General features: G+C 38.2%; 1 protein-coding gene across 17 annotated transcripts in view; it reads right to left on the bottom strand.

The window, feature by feature from the left end:
• Positions 1 to 23,165, bottom strand: part of NEK10 (NIMA related kinase 10) — a 217,163-nt gene that overhangs the window by 112,408 nt on the left and 81,590 nt on the right. For all 17 annotated transcript variants that reach the window (XM_070577417.1, XM_070577420.1, XM_070577424.1 and 14 more), the window contains one exon: positions 11,814 to 11,889. In XM_070577417.1, coding sequence (XP_070433518.1) covers positions 11,814 to 11,889 — 76 coding nt within the window. The remainder of the gene's footprint in view (positions 1 to 11,813; positions 11,890 to 23,165) is intronic.

The following is a 23,165-nucleotide window of genomic DNA, read 5'->3' as shown; positions in this document are numbered from 1 at the left end:
CTGACCTCCTCCATGGCCACAAACACAGCTGCCAAGCATTCCTGGGCCTTTCCCCTCCCAGCTTCATCTCTTTGCTGAGGCCCAGCTCAACATTCTCAGGAAAGCATTCTAATTGGGTCAGCTTGAATCAGGGAAACATTCGTGCTCCTGTCATTTTTGCCAACATGAGTGTGAGTGCTTGGACTGGCCTACCTTGGGACAAGTGCCAAGTCTGGGCAGGCCACACATGGCCAGGGACGTAGGATTTCTAAAGCAATGGAAATTACCAACCTTCATACTTAGAGTGGAGTAGGGGAGAAGAAATGTTTTCCTAAAGAATGAGGCTGTTGTTCCCAGCATAACAACAGCTAATGTTTTTTGAATCCCTGCTATTTTCCAGATGCTTTTGCTATCCACCTACCTACCTATCTATCTATCCATCCGTTCATCCATCCATTTATCTATCTGTCTATCCACCTACCTACCTATCTATTTTTTTAATTCTCCTAACAACCCTATGAGGTAGGAACTATGATTATCACCACCCTCTGCCCCATTTCAGATATGGAAATTGAGACCCAGAAAAATTAAGTTTCTTGCCCAAAGTTGAACAGGAAGGCATAGGGCCTGAATTAAACCGAGGCAATCCAGTTCTAGAGTCTGCACTGTGTCATATTGGCTCCTGAGGGGAGGGACAGCCCTGCGGGCAAACGCACTGACATCTCATTACTTCTCTCCCTGCTGCTGTTTGGGGCACTGTTTATTAAGTTTATGGATGAAACAGGCTTTGTTATAAAAATAATAAATGAATTCAGAGGAAATAAGGTGAGGGAGCTGGGTAGACTGAGAGGCAGATGATTTACAGGGACTAGACCAGGCCTTCTTGAAACCCCAGAGCACTAAGAGGAAATTAGGCAATCTATACACATCTTCAGAACTTAACCCACCAAAGACGTGGATCCTGGAAGTATCCCTTTCTGTGAAAAAGGTTTTGAAATGGTTGAGTGTTGCCAGCGTGTATCAAAGTTACATATAGTTCACATTTTCTAATCTTTACTTTGACATTTTACTGTAGGCCATAATATTGTCACAGATTGACAGTTTATTGTTTTGTTTTTCTGTGTATTTTTTTAAAAATTCCTTCCCCAGGGGCTGGCCCCGTGGCCGAGTGGTTAAGTTCGCGCGCTCCGCTGCAGGCGGCCCAGTGTTTCGTTAGTTCGAATCCTGGGCGCGGACATGGCACTGCTCATCAGACCACGCTGAGGCAGCGTCCCACATGCCACAACTAGAAGAACCCACAACGAAGAATACACAACTATGCACCGGGGGGCTTTGGGGAGAAAAAGGAAAAAATAAAATCTTAAAAAAAAAAAAAAAAAATTCCTTCCCCAAAGGGCAGCTTCAATTTCAAAGTTTTGGATTTATAACTATTATCTTGCTATTTTAGAGAAAACAATTTCTGGTACTTCAAAAGAAGGTTTTCTTTTATTGGCATTGTGCTATTGCCTCTCCTAAGATTGTTATGGGATTCTGAAATGCCAAGATTGAAAAATTAATCATTGGAATTAAGTTTAAAACATTAACAATAATGTAGAGTATGAACATTAGCTAAATAAGTTATGAAATAAATTGACGTAAAGAGATGCATGATCGGTAAGGTCATTTGGGGCAACATTCCTAAGAACAAGACAAATTGAACGTAGCATTGCAAAATAACTAAAAGGTTTCTCTAATTCCCTTACCTCTGACATGGTAATTTGGCCTTCATATTTCCTAGTTGTTTAAATTCTCTGATTTCCCCCACTCTTCCCTTTCTCTGTTTACCCTCAACACTGTTATCTTTTCTTTCTTCCCTTCTGACCTGTTACCATTTTATCAATCAGCCAGACTCACTTCCAAGCAAGTACTGTCTAAATGTCTGAATGGGAGGAAAATATGCCACTTCGTGTAATCCTTATGTGGTACGTAGAATACGGCACGATCATTACACAGAAAAGCATAGTGTCCACTGCAGTCCACGGGCCTTTCCCTCAAGTTCTGCAGCACTGGCAGGTCCCTGTTCTACCCCTGGCTTTCTGTGCTATTCCTGGAGACTTTCTGTGTGCACCATTGGAGGCTCAGACAAGCATCATATGGTTTTCTAATCCTTGATCCTTCTACTCTTGATTGATACTTACGTGTGTATGTATCTCTCCACCCCAAATTAAATTGAATTCTCCTTGTAGGAAAGGACTAAGTCATCTGCTCCTGACAAGTAGTGCTGGGATATCTACAGAAGGGACAGTAAAGTGATGGACATATTCACCTCTCGTGCCTTCCCTTTCTCCGGTTCATTCTGCAGATCTTCCGAAAAACAGCACTTCCATTAAATGACTGTCAGGCTGAGAGATACTCAGTGGCTCTATAACGCCAAGAGGAAAATTCCAGGTCTGCCACTATCTCAACATAAATCCCAACCCAGCCAAACTGTAGCTCCTGCTCTCCTCTAAATATGCTGGGTATATTCAGAGTTCAACTGAAAGAAAATTTCATTTTCACAATGCAAAAGTCAGTCTGGAGACATACCAGTGCTGGAGGCACAGAGAAATAAAACACCTATTGTAGGAGGCAACAAAGCCCTCGAGGACACCACAGCAGGTGGGCCCTATTCTACTAGTGCCCCGTCCATGGGTGTGCTGGGCCGAACCCTGGACTTACTCAGCGTGTCAATTATCAATTTAATGCCTCCTAGCTCCCAAAGCACCCTTCAGTAAGACAGAATTCCTTTAAGTATTTCTCCTTTAAAGTGAGCATCATGTTAAGCTTTCTCTGTAGATGGTGCTAGAGGGACACTGCAGGAGGAAGAGGCTTCCTGCACTTTCTGGCATGGGCCAGCGGTACGCAGTATAGGCAGAAGACTATCCAGTAGAGCCTGCCCCAGCCACAGGCCTGGAACACTGTCCCTCTGCAACACTGCAGCCTCAGGCTGCTGATCACCTTTCTGCAGCCCCCTCAACACAGAAACCAGAGCCCCCACACAGGCTGCACCCTCTGAAGCACTGCTTGTGCAGTGCCTAGACTCACTCCAACACTGTGGCCCTTGAACCCTAAAGGCATTCTACCCCCATAGAAGCCAAACTCCTGCTATGGTCCTAGCAGCCTCGTGTCAGCACATGCAGAGTAGGTCACAATAATGGCTGCTGCCAGTGTCTCAGTCTCTGGGGAGTGGGCCCAGCTGCCTCCTGGCTCTCCAGGATGCATTCCGAGCTTAGTAAGTATAGATGCCCACTCCATGGGGTGCTGATCCCCTGCTCCTCAACCTGTACTGCAGAGGGTTGCTTCCTGCTTGCCTAGCAGCTCCAGACCAGCTCCAGCCTGGCCCATCCAGCCTACTTCTCTGCTGTCCAGTGGGCTGAACCTTACCTCTTCCAAGTCTGGCCTTCCTTGGATGCTCTCCCTCAGCCTGGAGATACCACGCAGAGTTTCCTTATATCCTATAGCTACTGTTTTATTATAGCTACTCATTCTTTATTAAACTTGCCCCATTTCACCCACTGTGTCATTTCTATCTCCTGATTGGATCCAGGTTGCCACACTTCATTCTGAGCAGATTTGGGGCTGAAGTGCCAACTGGTAGTGTTTAAAATAGAGTATTTCTTTGTATCATAGCTCTTAACTCCAGGAGCCACTTCGGAGATTATGCTTATTTTTGACTGAACTACATTTGCTCCATTTTGGTTACATTTTCAATGCTACATTTTGGTTCACTGAATATGGCCACAAATTCTGTGTACCTCCTTCCACCTAAAAGCAAATGTACTTCTTGGCCCATCCCTTGAATTTGGAGTGGCCTGAACTTGTTTTGACCAATAGAATGTGGCAGGAGGGATGTTAAATATCGTCCAAGGCTAGCCCTTAAGAGACCTTGCAGCTTCCACTTTCGCCTTCTTGGAATGCTGCTCCAAAACAGTCGTGTAAAGCAAAGGCTACCTGGAGGAGATCCAAGGAGCCCTAGCCAAGAGTCAACACCCACTGCCAGATACGTGAGGCCATCCTGGACCTTCCAGTTGAGCCAATAATTCAGCTGAATGCATCCATACGAGTGAGCCCAGAGGAACCAATAGAGAAACTGCCTAGCAAACCCACACAAACTGCTACTAAGTAACTAAATTTCAGGATGATTTTCTCTGTTACAATAGATAACCAAAATATATATATACTCAACATCAAATAATTCTTCTAATTTCTTAATTATTCAATAAATTAATTTGTGTTAAGTACAGGAGGGCATTTCTTTTGGTCAAACCATCCCCCTCAGAAAAATATGTTAAAGTAAGACATCTGATCATTCTGTATTCACTCTCACATCTCCTTCTAATAGGAAATGTGGAATATTCCATATAACAACTTGGATAACAGATATTTTAAATGACAAACTATACAAATAACTAGAATAAACATAGAGAAAGAAATCCATTGTTTACAGACCCATGTTTACTTGTAAAAATAAAGACTAAAGGGGCCAGCCCTGTGGCCTAGTGATTAAGTTCAGCATGCTCGCTTCAGCGGCCCGGCTTCAGGTCCCGGGCATGGACCTATACCGCTTGTCAGTGGCCATGCTGTGGTGGTGACCCACATACAAAATAGAGGAAGATTGGCACAGGTGTCAGCTCAGGGCAAATCTTCCAAGCAAAAAAAGGAATATTGGAAATGGATGTTAGCTCAGGGTGAATCTTCCTCAGAAAAATAATAATAATAATAGTAATAAAATTACAAGTAAATAAATAAAGTCTAAAAAGGTAAGGAAAAAAGATGTAGAAATGGAAGATAAGTGATTTGGAATTACTAGTTGTTTATAAAGACGGGATGGCTTCCACTGACAAAATCAGTCTCAGCTCCTTCTTTTGCTTTTTGTGCTAGTGGGGCGTTTAGAAAAAATCAGACTTTGAAAAATCCATAATGTACATGGCACCATACATCTATATTCAGACTTGGCTAATCCAAGTGTTTAACATTGCCAGAGACACACAAAATGAAAACTAGCATATCCTAATTATATTCTATAATGCGCCTTTTTTTTCCATCCATACACTTCCTGTAGTGTTAGCAGTTTCAAAGACACTACAACATCAAAAGTATGTGAAGCTCTAAGTGTTCCTAGCTTGGAATTTTTCTTTTCTTTTCCAGAAACTCTCTAACTTTTCATTTTGAATTCAGAAAGTGTCTCTGGACATTATTAAGTCTGCTTTAGTATTTAAAGCATCTAAAATTTTTAAAAAGTGTTGGATAATGAGAAAACAACCGTGAAATTTAGGAAAATTTAAAACAAGAATTTTTAATTAAAGTAAAACTTGATAAATAATAAATGTATAATAAGGACTACCTGGAATAGATACATTCTGAAGAGCAAATCACAATATCCCTGAGGCAGACATCAATCACAGTGCAGTATTTCCGATTCTTGACACATAAGTTCAGTCTACCAATGATTTACTATTCAATTAGCAGGCAGCAGAGCAGAGTGGTTAAGAACACACAGTCCTGGAGTCTGGATTTGAATCCCAGCTCCTCCACTTCCTAGCTGAGTGATTTTGGCCAAGATCACCTAACCTCCCTAATGACTACTTAAGATAGTCACACCCATCTAAAAGGAGGTTGCAGGATTAAATGGCTCAATATTTATAGAGCACTTAGAACAGTGCCTGCTACTTAGTGAACTCTATCCAAGTGTTTGATAAATAAAAATACGTGGTTGGCAACACAATGCTAGACATTATGGGGTAGAGCATCATTAATATATACTCTCTGGTAGTTTCTATTTAGGAGCTTCTATTTAAATTCATAGACCATGGGATCTATTCCATTGAGTCTTTAAGATGTATTTAGAGTTCAATTTGTGCAACTAAATCCTGAGTTCACTCAAAATCCCCTCCTACCTCACCTAAGCTGATGATGTAATAAAACAATTCTTGTGTAAGCCTGTGTGTTTACAGAGCCTCAGGGGGCTGGGCGCAGAGAGGGATGCTAGTATTTAGGTAAATCGTATCTTGCTGGGCCATGGAGAAGCCATAAATAGAAGCAATTTCAGGCAAAAGCACCTTCCTGTCCCACCTGTTCAAGGCATCACTATGGAAAGTTCTGGTCCTTTAGGTTCCCCGTCTTAGCACGCCAAGAGTATCTTCCTTCCCTTGCACACTCCTCAGCTGCTTGGGCCCGGCCGCTAGAAAAATCCTACCCTACTAGTGACAAAAACAGCCATCCAGGGAGCAAATATAGAGAGAGGGAGGGAGAAGGAGCTATAAACAAGAACAGCAGAAGTAACTCTTCTCTCTTGAGACTATTAAGAAGTGACTCTGATTCTTAGACACAATACAATTTATAGATTCAAATGAGCACTATCCTTTCAAACTTTAGACTAACAGCAAATAACAACCACTATTATCTAATGAATGCTTACCATATGCCAGCCAGGCACTGTTCCACGCACTTGACACACATTACCTCGCTTAGTCTCACAACAATCCTAGGCGGGGAGCACTATTAATATCTCCAGATTACCAACGAGGGAACTGAGGCACAGAGAAGTTCAGTATTTATAACTCTCAACAGTAGACCTAGGACTTAAACCCAGATAGTCTGATTCCAGAGCCTGTGCTCTCAATAATGACCCTACAAACCTGCCTGTCAATATTACCTTCCTTTCCCAATTATACTCTTATTTTTGAAAATTCCTCTTTATCAGTTTCCTTCAGGGCCAGACTATCAGTCACAGAAGAATACTTGTCTCAGTAACTTATAATCGTTCCACATTTTATTTTTAAAAAATGACAGCATCCTACTTGATCCTATCATTCACTGTTCTGGTAACTAAGGAAGATATAAAGATAAAGCAAATAAATGGAAAAAAAATAAAACAGATCCTGGCACCAAGGTGCTTACTGTTTCAAACTATAAACATTCACTCCAGGCTTCACTGAGGCAAAAGTCAGAAAAGTTCAAAGATATATTAGTGCTTGTAAGAATGATAGACATGCGAGTGGATTTTTAATCACATTAAAACACAGAATGTGGTATATATATGCAATGGAATATTATTCAGCCATAAAAAAGAAGGAAATCCTGGCACTTGTAACAAAATGGATGAACCTGGAGGACATTCTGCTGAGTGAAATAAAGCAGACAGAGAAGGACCGAAAAAAAAAGAAAACGTAGAGTAGAACGGAAACAGAGAGCAGAATGGTGGTTACCAGGGGCTGGAGGGGGGGGAAATGGGGAAGATGTTGGTCAGAATACACAATTTCAGAGATAAGAAGAAGTTCTGAGGATTTAATGTACAGCATGGTAACTATAGTGAATAATATAGTCGTGTATACTTAAAAGTTGCTGAAAGTAGATCTTAAGCATTCTTACAACAACAACAACAACAAAAGAGTTAAGCATGTGAGGTGATGGGTGTTTTAACTATCTTGATCTTGGTAATCATCCCATGATGTATATACCTATCAAATCATCATGTTGCAGACTTTAAATATATACAACTATATTTGTCGATTATTCTCATTTGCTCCTCAATAAAGTTTTAAAAAAGACATTTTCAGACAAATGAATAAGAAAACCAGAATGACTTGTTTTCATGCTAATAACTCAAACTATTTATTAGGATTCTGGCTGTCTGCTCCTCTAGGTCTTGGGGCAACAACAGCGAACAAAACAGACAACAGCCCTACTCTTGTGGGGTTTGTGTTTTAGTGGGAGAGACACATGATAAACCAATTAGAATACAACATAATGTCAGATAAAAGCAAGTGCTATGAAAAAACAAAGCAAGGTAAAGGGATAGTGTCTGAAGGAGGCTGCTATTTGGGGCAGGTGATCAGGAAAATGTCTCTACAGAAGCAACATTTACGCAGAGACCAGAAGGAAGGAAGCAAGTCCACTCTGCGGCTCTCTGGAAGGAGAGCATTCCATGTAGGGGCATTTTGGAGATGTGAAGGACCCGCAGAATGGGAGAGCGATAGGGGATGAAAACTTTGTTACAGCAGAAAGGAGGAATTTTCTTTATAGGACACCATTTCAGGTACTGTTCATGATCATGCAAGTATTGGATCACTCATACAGTAAATAGTTCTGGTGAGTCTATATGATACCAGATTCTGGGCTCAGTGCTGGAGACAGTGGTGTACGAATGCTATCACAAAATAAATGAAAAACTCAACTTTGTGAAGGAAAAGGGAATAGAGTGTGTGTAAACCAGGGGAAACATGACCTCTATCTAGGGAGTTTTGCCTGAGGAGGCTACATTCCAGCTGAGGGGTGAGCAATGAGTAAGAGTTAAACAGATGACAAGTGGAAAAAGTATTCCAGACAAAGGGAGCCCATGTGCAAAAGCCCTGTGGTGAGAGGGAGCACAGATGGAACAGCCAGGAACTGCTAGAGTGAAGTCTGGATTGAGGTAAAGCTGGATGACTTGGCAGAGGCTAAACCATGCAAGGTTGTATGCTTGTAGCCATATTGAGGACTTGGTCTTTACATTGTGAGCAATTAGAAGCTACCAAAGTGTCTTAAGCCATTTAAGAGTTTGAGAGTTTTGAGTGTATCACAGCTTTCTTAAGAACTAAGAGGTACATACAGTCAATAGTTGGGCATGCCTCACTTTGTCTCTGCTTGTCCGGCTTGACCTATAGGTTTATTTGGATCCTTGCAATGAAAACTTCACCAGCTTTTCTTTTAATTATCTAATGTCATAATATGAATGGAATTACACTAAGCAATAATGTCTCAAAGAATTCCCATTCCAGGATTAGCCAAAGTTTCCAATTTTCATTAAATCATACTTACCTATTATCCAGAAATCTCCAATATATGTTCCCTAAGGAAGTAGCCTAAAGTGTTTCTCAGAGCTTCAAACTCAAAAACCTACAGTGAAAATGCAGTTAAAGATGGTGTGCAGTTTTGAACTCAGGAATTGGAGTAAGACATAGAGATAAAAAATCGAACCAAGGATCGTATTTGGAGATTGTTTTCCCTGAGAAGGATAACAAAGACCTGCCTGATAATGACTCAAATCAGATGAAGAAAAGGAACTTTTATTGACCTTCCGTTCTAGTACAATCAGTCCAGCGACGTGCCCACAAACCATTTATTAGGCAGCTGAGATACAGATTAAAGAATGCTCTGAGTCACTTTCTACAAGAGTTGATAAAGAGAACTTTCTTCCACTAAATAAGTTAATAGCTGAGGAGGCAAAGGAAAGAGCAAAATGGCATGGGAACATCAAACTCATCAAACTCTGGGGACCATGGAGGGCAGACACAGGCACCCCAGGTCCATATAATGGGCTCAGAGAAGCTCAGAAGGATTACACAAATTTGAAGGGAAATACCCTGGGGATGTCTAAAGGGACAATTCAAGAAAAGGCATGAAGGTGTGAGACTCAAAGCAGGGACTAGGAAAGATATCTGTCCAATTGGACAAAAAAATTTATTTTTGTCCAATTCACAAACTCAGAGAAAACCCCAAAATAAGGATATAGAAAATTCAAAAGGAACTGGACAAGTCAAAAAATTTATTAGGAAATGTCTTAAATTTGGAACAATGAGAACTTGAGAGATTATTTAGTCAACGATGTCAAGACCCTGGCCAGGTCCCCTCCTACTGACATTTCCAGTGCAAGTCCTTGGCATCATATTGTAAGCCATGTCCCGTGACTTTCTGCCCAAGGGCCTTCTCCCAGCCCACCCCAGGCAGCCCAGAAGTGCCTGGGAGTTCACTCCAGGAGCAGCTCTCAGCCAATCACAAGTGTTCTCACTTGAGATTGCGGGGGAAAAAAACAAAACTAAAAACCTCCAACCTTCATTTGGCATATAGGACAACACTGAAACATCTCCTGCACTATATCCCAGATAATAATCTATGAATCTGATCATTAATGTTCCCTATACTGGCTGCTTTCCCTTCTCTGTCTCATTTCTCCACTCTCCTATCAGTGTTTCCTGAGACCACCTCCCAAATAAACTCTGTCACTTGAATCCTTGTCTTTGGGTCTTCTTCTAGAGAATCCCAATGTAAGAAAGTAACGGAATGTAATTTAGGACTGGGTTCTCTTAATTCCATGCTAAGCTGAAGGCATCAAAAACTAAGAAGATGGCTCATGGATATAAGTTCACAGCAAAACCCATGACACAAGGGGCATTTCTAACAACTAGGGGAGATGGGAGAAGTGAGTAGAAAGGAATTTTTTTAAAAGCAATTTAAAAGAACAAAGGGCTTGATAGAAAGATGAGTGGTAATAAGACATACTGTACATCTTATTAAAACAACCATGATTTACCTAAATGAAATAATAGCTAAAATATATTAGGAGGTTCAGCTTTCCTAACTCTTCAGCTAATTTAAAAATTAAAGGAAAACATAAATCCGTCTTTGGGCTAATAAAACAAAAGTTATCATATTTTAGATTTCTTCCTACATACTTTATAGATTCTCTGAACCCACCCTCCCACACACAAAAAAAGTTAATAATATCATATTAGCAATTCTAAACTTAATTCACAGTCTTGGTAATAACACTGCTCATACCAAGGATGACCAACTGAAATTTGAGTTCCTATTTTATTTGTTCTGTATTTGTTTGACAGTCAAATCTGTTCACAAATATATGATTAACTTAATACTTTTGTTATTAAACTTCCATTATTTCTGAAAAAGAGTGCAAAGTGAAACAAAAGAAAATTATTCTTCCAGCAGCAAGAAATGGGTGGGTCAGCCTTATTGTTAAGAGATTAAATGTACAGATAAACTTGCAGCTTTCAAGGTTCAATATTATCCTGGCCACCAATTTCTGCATCTTCTCATGAAACTAGTTTCAAGAAAAAAGATGTGAGGAATTTCCAGTAAAATAATTGAAAATTCACCCTCCAAAAACACTTTTCTGAACATTTTTGCATGAAAGGGATTTTTAAAATGAGGCTGTTATTTACAGATAATTTCCACCCTCCCTCAAGAAGATTCATTCTGAATTCTATCCCTAGGCCCCAACTGCACAACAATAGACTAGATTGAAAAAGAAGAGGGAAGTGTCTTGATTGCCTCACCTTTCATGAACGAGATTTCATAAGTTTCCCTGAAATCTGCTATGACTGACGACCACATCTGTTTGCTAATTTCAACAGATTTAGACAAATGATATGTGATCAGCAAAAGAAGGCTCTCACTTCAAAACAATTAATGGATTACAAAAGAAACCCTCCAAGTATGCCAAAGAAGTTACAAGTGTCTCAATTCATCAAAACAGAAATACTCGTTTATCCAAGAAGCAACCAACCTTGGAAACATATGTCTAAGTACGTATGTCATCACTTATTCATTCAAGCAATAAAATTTATTCAGCGCCTATTATTAGCCAGGTACTGGGATAAATATTGGGACACAAAACCCCTCCCTCTGCACTTGAGTGTCTATAGGCGGAAAGAGAGAAAAAGAGTCATATATGCAATAGGTACAATAAAATGTTACAAGTGTCATGTTGGGTAGCAAGTCTACTAGTTCATTCACAGATTCATTCAACAATCATTGCACACCTACTATGTGCGAAGGATCATTCAATTTATAAGTAAGAAAAGTATTCCTCATGAGGGGCAGAGTTACCTTGAAGAAAAGATAATTTGTTTTTACTGTCATTTTAAACACACATATTGATGTATAATTCTGTACATGTGTATTACCCGAGTAATTGAGGAAAACATTAAATAAGCTTCTTTTTCTAAAATTGTCTTTCCTTTGCAAGCCAAGAAAAGAAATCAAAGCCCAAACCAGTTAACTATGATGGTTGCGAGCCATAAAATAGTTGTCCTTACCAGGAATACAGGATTGTTCCAACAACAGATGTGAGTTTACTGTTTTCTTGTTTTTGCTTTGCGAGGCCAAAGTCAGCTGCAATTCACAAAACAAAGCAACCTTAGTATACTTTCCAGAACTAACATGGTTCCTTAAACTTTTGACATTCTGCACAATAACCATTCCAGTTCACAATAGAAAGCTTTTCTTTTTTTCACTCTCTTGTCAAAATGCGCCATGTGCCAATCTTTCACACCACTCCCAGCCTTAATGCATGGCCTACATATAATATGCCATTATGCTATATATTTTAACATAATGAGGTTTACCATTTAAAAAAACTAACATAAGTCTTGCTGACTGAAATATAGGGCAAAGTGCTTATTGAACTTGTGATTCCACCTTTTAGGTTATCTTTCGTAATTTCAAATTAATAGAATGAATCTAACATTTTGGCATACAGCAGTCATAACCTCATACGGCCAAAAAGATAAAAATTAAAAATAAGGTAAGCCTGAATAACCATCACCATGAAGATCTGAAAACTTAGAATTAAATGGCATTTATTTGTACTAGATCACAGTACATATGATATTTAGAATCATCTCAGAATATTTACATATTGACAAAGGATTCTGATTTTTAATTTAGAACACCAAAACTTATATTTAATATTAGCACTAGCTGTACTTTTCAAATCACCTACAGATGCTACTCTTTTTTAAACTGCTCAACAACTTAGGTCAAAGTGGTAGGAACAGATATTCTCACATCCTCATTGTACAGATGTATCAACATTTCAGGAGATTTAATTGCCCGGATTACACAAAAAGACAGTGCTGGGCCAGGGCAAGAATTCAAGCTGCTATTCCTAATAAGGTTTGAAGCTCAGAGCGTCACTTCGTAAAGTGCACCAAATGCTTATGGAATTTCACTGCAACAAACTTTAATAGAGTATTTGATTATTTATTTATACTAAAATGTCTCTCAGGTTGAAAATATTCCAAGGTAGTTTGACTTCAAAATAATAAGAATTCACAATTTTAATAACAATATTCATTTACTGAATAACAACTTTGAACTAGCACAAATTTAGCTGCTTACATGAATTGCCTAATTTAATACTCATAGCAATCCTGGAAAAATAGGTATTACTATAGTTAGTGCAGCTTAGTGTTTAAAACCAAGGACTCTGGGACCAAAGAGCCTCAATTCAAATCCTGGCTCCATCATGTGCTACCAGAGTAACCCTTGGAAAGTTATTTAATCTCCCTTTGTAGCAGTTTTCTTACCTGTAAAATAAAGATTATGGTAGTATAGTATATTAGTAAAATTTGAATAAGTTAACATGCATAAATGTAGTTTTATATAACGTTGAACAACTGATGTGTACCATTATTTAATCTTCACAACCATTCATTTTATAGATGAGGAAACTGAGACTCAAAAATATCAAGTGGCTTGCCCAAAGTCTCCAAGGAGAAATTAAGAGTCAAGTGTGAATGTGGCGTTGCTGGATTCTAAAGCCCAAAATTCTTGTTGAAACAATATGTCAAAAAGAAAGCTCAGGCCCAGATCATTTAGGTGACAAATCTAACCAACCATTTAAGGAACAAATATCAGTTCTGCACAAACTCCACCAGAAAATAGAAGAGAGGACACTTCCCAACTCATTTTATCAAGCCAACATTGCTCTGATACCAAAGCCAAAGACAATACAAGACAAGAAGACTAAACAATATCCCCCATGAAAATAACCATCAAAAATAATCAACAAAATAAGAGTAAATCAAATCCAAACATATATAGAAAGAATAATACATAATGACCAAGTCGGAGTTATACCTGAAATACAAGGCTGATTCAACATTTAAAAATCAATCAATATAGTTCAGCAGATCAGCACATTAAAGAAGGAAATCATATGCTCATCTCAACAGCTTTTTTGTATAAAAAGGATTTGACAAAATTCAACATCTATTCCTTTCAGCAAAGTAGAAATGGCTGGGCATTTACTTAATGTAATAAAGGTCATCTACAAAAACCTACAGCTAACTTTCCACTTAATGCTGAAAGACTGAATGCTTTTCCCTTGAGTTCAAAAACAAGGCAAAGATGTCCACTGCCACCATTCTGAGTCGAGATTAAACTAGAGATCCAGCTAAGTACAATATTTACATACAAATTTTCGTGTGATCATAATTTTTAATTTTTTTGATAAATTCCTTGGAATGAGATTATAAATCATATGATAAATATATGTTTAATTTTATAAAAATACTGCCAAACCAAAATTTTTCCAGTGTTTTCTTACCAGAAATACATGAGAATTCTAGCTGTTTCTGCATCCTCACCAGCATTTGGTGCTGTGGGTTTTTTTTTTTAATTAGCTATTCTAATAAGTAAGTAGTAGTGGCTCCGTATAGCTTTAATTTGCATTTCCCTAACAACTAATGATGTTGAACATTTTTCATTTACTTATTTGCCATCTGTGTCTTCTTTAATGAAGCCTCTTCAAAATTTGGCCCATTTTTTCATTGGGTTGCCTGTTTTCTTATGTTTTTGTTTTGGATACAAATTCTTTGTCTATGCATGAATTGCAAATATTTTCTCCCAGTCTGCCTCTTGTCTTTTTCATGGAATAGAAGTTTTAAACTTCGATGAAATTCAATTTATTAATTTTTTTCTTTATACATTATGGTTTCGACGTTATAGCTAAGAAATATTTGCCCAAGCCATGTAAAACAGTCCAGGCTATTCTGCTGAAGAGGCTGCATAGAAAAGAAACCCTGGAGGATAAGAGGCTGAGTTCCTGACAAAAGCCAGAACTAATTGCCAGCCCATGAGAGAGCCTTCTTGGAAGTGGACCCTCCAGCCTGAGTCAAGGATCCAGAGGATGCAGCCCTGGCTGACCGCTTGACTGAAACTGTGGGAGATCCTGAGCCAGAACCACCCAGCTAAGCTGCTCCTGGATTCCTGACCCTCGGAAACGGTGAGAAAAATAAATGTTTGTTGTTTTCAGCAACTAAGTTTCATGGTAATTTGTTACACAGCGATGGGTAATTAACACAACCACTACCACCCCCTAGTCCAAGCCACCAAGAACACTCGCCTAGTCTCCCGAACCATCCCTCCTAAGGAAACCCCTGCTCCCACGGCTCCCTCTAAAACACAATTCTCCACACCAGAGCCAAAACGATCTTTGAAAACCCTAGAGCAGATATCACTACCTATAAGGTTAAAATCCTACAAAAACTTCTGATAAATACTAAGAATAAAGGCCAAACTCCTACCAGGCATATAAAACCAGACATGATCTGAGTTTTCATAAAAATCTTTCTTAACCATACTATCAAAAATTTGCCCCCTTCTTCAACACCCTTCTATTGCATTTACTTAATTCTTAATATCTTTCATTATCTGAAATTATTTTTATTTATTTCAAATTCACTTATATGTTTAGGGTCTGTCATTCTTAACTAGTATGCAAGATCCATGAAAGCAAGGACTTTATATTGCTCATCGCTATAGACTGACAGAGAGATCTTCTGATACATATATAGATATATATGTGCGTAGATATGTATATCTGCCTATCTCTCCTCTCAATCCAGCAGTACTACTGACAAATGGGAAATACTAAAGGGCTAAGTGATAGGAAGTGCTGGTAAGAACTATTTACAAGCTAGTTGGCTTCCTATAACCTTTCTATTCCTCTAATACATATTGAAGAAAATTAGTGGGAATAGTATGGTATTTCAATATTTTTAGGGGCTCACTATAATTTTAGCACACATAAACCTAGACCAACTTGCAATCTAAAATAATACTTTGACTTTTAGTTCTAATGCTACATAGAAATTATCTTGTTTTTGTAAAAATGCCATTGATTTTGAAAGGAGTGATACACTCATCCTGTTCACTCCAGTTAATTTAGACAAACGGCAGAAACTCGGACAGATGTCAGCAAAAACACAAATGGTGGAGAAGTATTCTTAAAGAGAGCAAAAGCTAATATTATTTGGCCATTTGGAAGATTTTGGTAGTAGCAGTAATGTTTCTATTACTCTTTCTTCATTTGTGATCATATTTAGAGTAGAGGAAAAGGTTTTATTTCAGGAACTGTGGTCATAAAAGCACTCATGTGCTATAATAGAAATTTTAAAATGCTAACAGAACATGTAGCACATTATGCCAAAAAAATTAGCATATAAAAAAATTCTCCTTTGATAGAGCAAATGAAACAGGAAATGTTCAAGACTGTAGCAATGTTAATGCTACAGTCTGTAGCTGTCAACCTTCAGGTGGAAAAGCTGTGTGGTCTCCAGTTGAGACCCTCTTGACCTGTCATTTACTATCTGTGTGGCCTTGGACTCCTCACTCAGCTACTCTATTTTCTCAAAAAGGCCTGTAAAGCTTACCTTACCTCTTGCAAGGGTTGCTCCAACACAATCACAATAGAAGAGAAGCATTTTGAAATTGTGCGCAGATGTATGGTATTCTCGACCCTCTCCACAGGGAGCTTTTATCCATCACAGGCATGTCACTAACTCCCAAAGTCACAGCCAAGCCAGGAAGCCCTGGCCTTTGTCTGGAGCCTCATCCACAGCCTTATGAAGCACCTGCCCCTTCACACCTCAGACTAGGCTCATCATTCACAGTCATCTGGGACATCCCAAACACCAGATGCATCTCATCTTCTCCATTTCCTGGGCTTGAAATCTCTGTTCTCCTCTCCTGCTTTTATATTCACCCACTCACCAGATTTTGTATCCGAATCTTTCTTTTGACTCTGTGATCAAAGTTTAAATGTGTCAGGAGGCCAGGCACTCACTCCTCCTGCAACAACCTAAGTGCACCTCATCAGAAAGCTTTTCCTTCTAAGACATTCTAGGGGGTATTTAACAATGGAAAAATCTACCAACCCCTGTCTTCATCACAGAAGGTCCCCATATAAGTACCACAAGTTCTCCTGATTGCTATTCTTTTCTTTTAATTAACATTGGTTTATAACATTATATAAATTTCAGATGTACATCATTATATTTCGATTTCTGTGTAGATAACATCACATTCACCACCCAAAGACTAATTACCATCCATCACCGTACACATGTGCCAGGTCACCCCTTCACCCTTCTCCTTCACCCCTTCCTCTCTGGTAACTACCAATCTAATCTCTGCATTTATGTGTTTGTTTGATGGTGTTGTTTTCATCTTCTATTTATGAGTGAGATCGTGCAGGGTTTGACTTTCTCCGTTTAACTTACTTCACTTAGCCTAATACCCTCAAGGTCCATCCGTGTTGTAGCAAATGGCAGGATTTAATCTTTTTTATGGCTGAATAGTATTTCATTGTGGATATATACTATGTCTTCTTTATCCATTCAGCCCTTGATGGGCAGACACACAGATCAATGGAACAGAATTGAGGGCCCAGAAATAGTGGGCCCTTGATGGGTTGCTTCCGAGTCTTGGTTACTGTGAATAAGGCTGCAATGATCATAGGGGTGCATGTATCTTTACACATTCACGTTTTCATGTTCTTTGAATAAATACCCAGCAGTGGAATAGCTGGATTGTATAGTAGTTCTATTCTTTATTTTTTGAGGAAGCTCCATACTGTTTTCCATAGTGGCTGCACCAGTTTGCACTCCCACCAGCAGTGTATGAGAGTTCCCTTTTCTCCACATCCTCTCCGACACTTGCTATTTCTTATCTTGTTAATTATAGCCATTCTGATGGGCATGGTGATAATCTCATTGTAATTTTGATTTGCATTTTTCCCTAATATTTATTTTCATTCTTTTCCATGTGGCCGTCCAGTTTTCCCAAAACCATTTATTGAAGACACTTTCTTTCCTCCATTGTACGTTCTTGGCTACTTTGTTGAAAATTAGCTATGCATAGATGTGTGGGTTTATTTCTGGGCCCTCAATTCTGTTCCATTGATCTGTGTGTCTGCTTTTGTGCCAGTACCATGCTGTTTGGTTACTATAGCTTCATAGCATATTTTGAAATCAGGGAGTGTGATACCTCCAGTTTTGTTCTTTTTTCTCAGGATTCCTTTTGCTATTCAGGGTCTTTTGTTGTTCCAAATAAATTTTAGGATTCTTTGTTCTATTTCTGTGAAAAATGTTGTTGGAACCTTGATAGGGATTGCATTGAATCTGTAGATTGCTTTAGGAAGTATGGACATTTTAATGATGTTAATTCTTCCAATCGGAGAGCACGGTATATCTTTCCATTTCTTTGTGTCGTCTTCAATTGCTTTCAAGAATGTTTTATAGTTTTCAATATACAGATCTTTCGCCTCTTTGGTTAAATTTATTCCTAGGTATTTTATTCTTTTTGTTGCAATTATAAGTGGAATTGTATTCTTAATTTCTCTTTCTGGTATTTTGTTGTTAGTGTATAGATGCACAACTGATTTTTGTTTGTTGATTTTGTATCCTGCAACTTTACTGTAGTCACTTATTATTTCTAAAATTTTTTGTGTGGATTCTTTAGGATTTTCTATATATAAAACTATGTCATCTGCAAATAGTGACAGTGTCACTTCTTCCTTTCCAATTTGGATCTCTTTTATTTTTTTTTCTTGCCTGGTTGTTCTGGCTAGGACTTCCAATACTATGCTAAATAAGAGTGGCGAAAATGAGCATTCTTGTCTGGTTCCTGTTCTTAAAGGGACAGCTCTCAGTTTTTCTCCATTGAGTATATTAGCCATGGGTTTGTCATATACGGCCCTTATTCTGTTGAGGTATTTTCCTTCTATACCCATTTTATTTAGAGTTTTTATTATAATGGATGCTATATCTTGTCAAACGCTTTCTCTGCATCTACTGAGATGATCATGTGGTTTTTATTCTTCGTTTTGTTACTGTGGTGTATCATGATTGATTTACAGATGTTGAACCATACCACATCCCCGGAATAAATCCCACTTGATCATGGTGTATGATCTTTTTAATGTATTGTTTTATTCAATTTGCTAAAATTTTGTTGAGGAGTTTTGCATCGATGTTCATCAGTAACAATGGCCTGCAATTTTCTTTTTTTGTGTTGTCCTTATCTGGTTTTGGTGTCAGGGTAATGTTGGCCTCGTAAAATGAGTTAGGAAGCTTCCCCTCCTCTTCAATTTTTTGGAAGAGTTTGAGAAGGATAGGTATTAAGCCTTCTTTGAACATTTGGTAGAAATCACCAGAGAAGCCATCTGGTCCTGAGCTTTTATTTTTTGTGAGGTTGTTGGTTACTGTTTTGATCTCCTTACTGGTGATTGGTCTATTCAAATTCTCTATTTCTGGGTTGGCCCCATGGCTGAGTGGTTAAGTTTGCACACTCTGCTTCGGCACCCAGGATTTCACTGGTTAGGATCCTGGGCACTGACCTAGCACCGCTCATCAAGCCATGCTGAGATTGTGTCTAGAACTAGAAGGACCTACAAGTAGGATAGACAACTATGTACTGGGGGGGCTGGGGGAGAAGAAAAAGAAAGAATATTGGCAATAGATGTTAGCTTAGGGCCAGGGCCAATCTTTAAAAAACATTCTCTATTTCTTCTTGATGCAGTTTTGGAAGGTTGTATGATTCTAAGAACTTATCCGTTTCTTCTAGATTATCCAGTTTGTAGGTGTATAGCTTCTCATAGTATTCTCTTATAATTTTCTGTATTTCTGAGGTGTCCATTGTAATTTCTCCTTTTTCATTTCTAATTTTATTTATTTGAGACTTCTTTCTTTTTCTGGGTGAATCTAGCTACAGGTTTATCAGTTTTGTTTGTCTTTTCAAAAACCATCTCTTAGGTTCATTGATTTTTTTCTGTTTTTCTTTTAGCCCCTATTTCATTTATTTCTGCTCTGATTTTTGTTATATCCATCCTTCTACTGATTTAGGGCTTTGTTTGTCTTCTTTTTCTAGTTCTTTTAGGTGCACTATTAGATTGTTTATTTGAGGTTTTTCTGGTTTGTTGAGGTAGGCCTGAATTGCAATAAACATCCCTCTTAGAACCACTTTTGCTGTATCGAATAAATTTTGGCATGGTGTATTTTCATTTTCAATTTTATCCAGGTATTTTTTTATTTTTCTCCTAATAGTGCAATTGCAAGCCCCTGAGCCTAGCAACCAGCCATGCTGGGGGCCTACTCACCTGACAGAAAAACTGCAAAGGGAGTGTGCTATGAGACCTTGCAGCCAACTGTGCTGTTTGTGGAACTATGCTCCACAAACCTGATTGACAAACATCCAGACAGGTGGGGAAAGCATAGGCTCCCTGGGTAACTTCAACAAGAGCAACTCAGCCACAACAGAAGGACACACGAGCCCACACAGGGGCCACTCCTTGGGACATTTGGACTGGTGACAAGAAGGAGGCGCACTGCTGGGCCTCAAAAACTATCTCCTATATAAGGCCTCTTCTCCCAAGATCAGGAGACATAGCTGACTTACCTAATACCTAGATATAAGCACAGAGAAAAAGGCAAAATGAAGAGGCAAAGGAATACATTCCAAGGAAGGGAATAGGACAAAATCCCAGAAAAAGAACTAAATGAAACAGAAATAAGCAATCTACCTGAAAAGGACAAAAACTCATACAGATGCTCACTGATCTTGGGAGAAGACTAGATGAACGCAGTGAGAACATCTACAAAGAATTGGAAAATATAAAAAAGAACCAATCAGAAATGAAGAATACAATACTGGAAATGAAAAATTCACCACAAGGACTCAATAGCAGAGTAGAAGATACAGAAGAATGGATCAGTGAGCTGGACAAAAATCTAGAGGAAATCATCCAAGCTGAACAGAAAAAAGAATTAAAAGAAAGAGGACAGTCTAAGGAACCTCTGGGACAACATCAAGCACACTAACATCCATATTATATGTGTCCCAGAAGGAGAAGAGAAGGACAAAAGGGCAGAGAATCTATTTGAAGAAATAATAGCCGAAAAGTTTCCTAACCTAAGGAAGGAAACAGACATTGAAGTACGGGAAACACAGAGAGTGCCAAACAAGATAAATCCAAAGAGGCCCACACCAAGACACATTATTATTAAAATGTCCAAAATTAAAGATAAAGAGAGAATCCTAAAAGCAGCAAGAGAAAGGCAACAAGTGACATACAAAGGAAACCCCATAAGGCTATCAGCTAACTTCTCAGCAGAAACCTTACAGGCTGGAAGGGAGTGGCATGATATATCTAAAGTACTGAAAGGAAAAACCCTACAGCCAAGAATACTCTATCCAGCAAGGATATCATTCAGAGTGGAAGGAGAGATAAAGAGTTTCCCAGACAAGCAAAAACTAAAGGAGTTTATCACCAAGAAACCAGCCTTACACAAAATGCTACAGGGACTTATTTAAGTGGAAAAGAGAAGACCACAATAGGAATAATAAAATTATCCAAAAAAAGAAAAAGAAAACAGGCAATAAATTCGCTGGTAAAGATAAAAATAGAGTAAAGGTAGCAGATAAACCACCTATGAAGATAATATGAAAGTTACAAGACAAAAGTACTAAAATTACCTATTTCAATGATAAGAGGGTAATGATAGACACATACAAAATAAGAGGTTAGATATGATTTCAAAAACATAAAATGTTGGAGGAGGGGAGTAAAAGAGTAGAGCTTTTAGAAAGAAGTCAAACTAAAGAGACTATCAACTCGACATAGACTGCTATACACGTAGATTATTATATATGAATCTCATGGTAATCACAAACAGGAAACCTATAATAAATACACAAACAAGAAAGAGAAAGGAAATCAAACATGTTACTAAAGAAAGCCATCAAACCACAAGGAAAAGAACAAGAGAAGAAGAAAGGAACAGAGAAGAACTACTAAAACACCCAGAAAAAAGTAACAAAATGGTAATAAATACATATTTATCAATAGCTACTTTAAATGTCAATGGACTAAATGCTCCAATCAAAAGGCATAGGGTGGCTGATTGGATAAAAAAACAAGACCCATATATATGCTGCATACAAGAGACACACTTCAGACCTAAAGACACTCACAAACTGAAAGTAAAAGGATGGAAAAAGATATTCCATGCAAATAGCAAAGAAAAGAAAGTTTGGGTAGCAATAATTATATCATACAAAATAGACTTTAAAACAAAAACTGTAAGGAGAGACAAAGAAAGGTACTACATAATGATAAGGGAACAACCCAATAAAAGGATATAACACCTGTAAATATCTATGCATCCAACATAGGAGCACCTAAATATATAAAGCAATTATTAACAGAAATGAAAGGAGAAATAGACAGTAACACAATAATAGTAGGGGACTTTAACACTCAACTTACACCAATGGATAGATCATCCAAATCAAAGATCAATAAGGAAACATCGCCTTTAAACAACACATTAGACCAGATGGACTTAGTAGATATATATAGAACATTCCACCCAAAAAACTCAGAATACATATTCTTTTCAAATGCTCATAGAACATTCATCAGGACTAATCACATATTAGGCCACAAAATAAATCTCAATAAATTTAAGAAGATTGAAATAATACCAGGCATCTTTTCTGACAAAAAGGGTATGAAACTAGAAATCAAAAGCATGAAGAAAATCAGAAAAGCCAAAATATGTGGAGATTAAACAAAATGCTACTGAACAACTATTGAGTCAACAAAGAAAACAAAGGAGAAATCAAAAGATACCTGGAGACAAATGAAAATGAAAATACGACATGCCAAAAATCTATGGGATAGAGCAAAAGTGGTTCTCAGAGGGAAGTTTATAGCAATTCAGGCCTACCTCAACAAACAAGAAAAATCCCAAATAATCAATCTAACAGTGCACCTAGAGGAACTGGAAAAGGAAGAGCAAACAAAGCCCAAAATCAGCAGGCAGAAGGAAATAATAAAAATCAGAGCAGAAATAAATGAAATAGAGACTAAATAAACAATAGAAAAAAATCAATGAAACCAAGAGCTGGTTCTTCGAAAAAAACAAAATTGACAAAGCTTTAGCTAGATGTACCAAGAGAAAAAGAGAGAAGACTCAGATAAATAAAATAAGAAATCAGAGGAGAAATTACAATGGACACCTCAGAAATACAGAAGATTATAAGAGAATACTATGAAAAGCTATAGGCCAACAAATTGGATAATCTAGAAGAAATGAATAAATTCTTAGACTCATAAAACCTTCCAAAACTGATTTAAGAAGAAATAGAGAATTTGAATAGACCAGTCACCAGTAAGGAGATCAAAGCAGAAAATAAAAACCTCCCAAAAAATAAAAGTCTGGGATCAAAAGGTTTCCCTGGTGAATTCTACCAAATGTTAAAAGAAGACTGAATACCTATCCTTCTCAAACTCTTCCAAAAAATTGAAGAGGAGGGGAAGC

The sequence above is a fragment of the Equus przewalskii genome, chromosome 15 (assembly GCF_037783145.1).
Source record: "Equus przewalskii isolate Varuska chromosome 15, EquPr2, whole genome shotgun sequence".
Classification (NCBI taxonomy): Eukaryota; Metazoa; Chordata; class Mammalia; order Perissodactyla; family Equidae; genus Equus; species Equus przewalskii.
The sequence above is the reverse complement of the archived record's forward strand: the minus strand, read 5'-3'. Positions and strand labels throughout refer to the sequence as shown.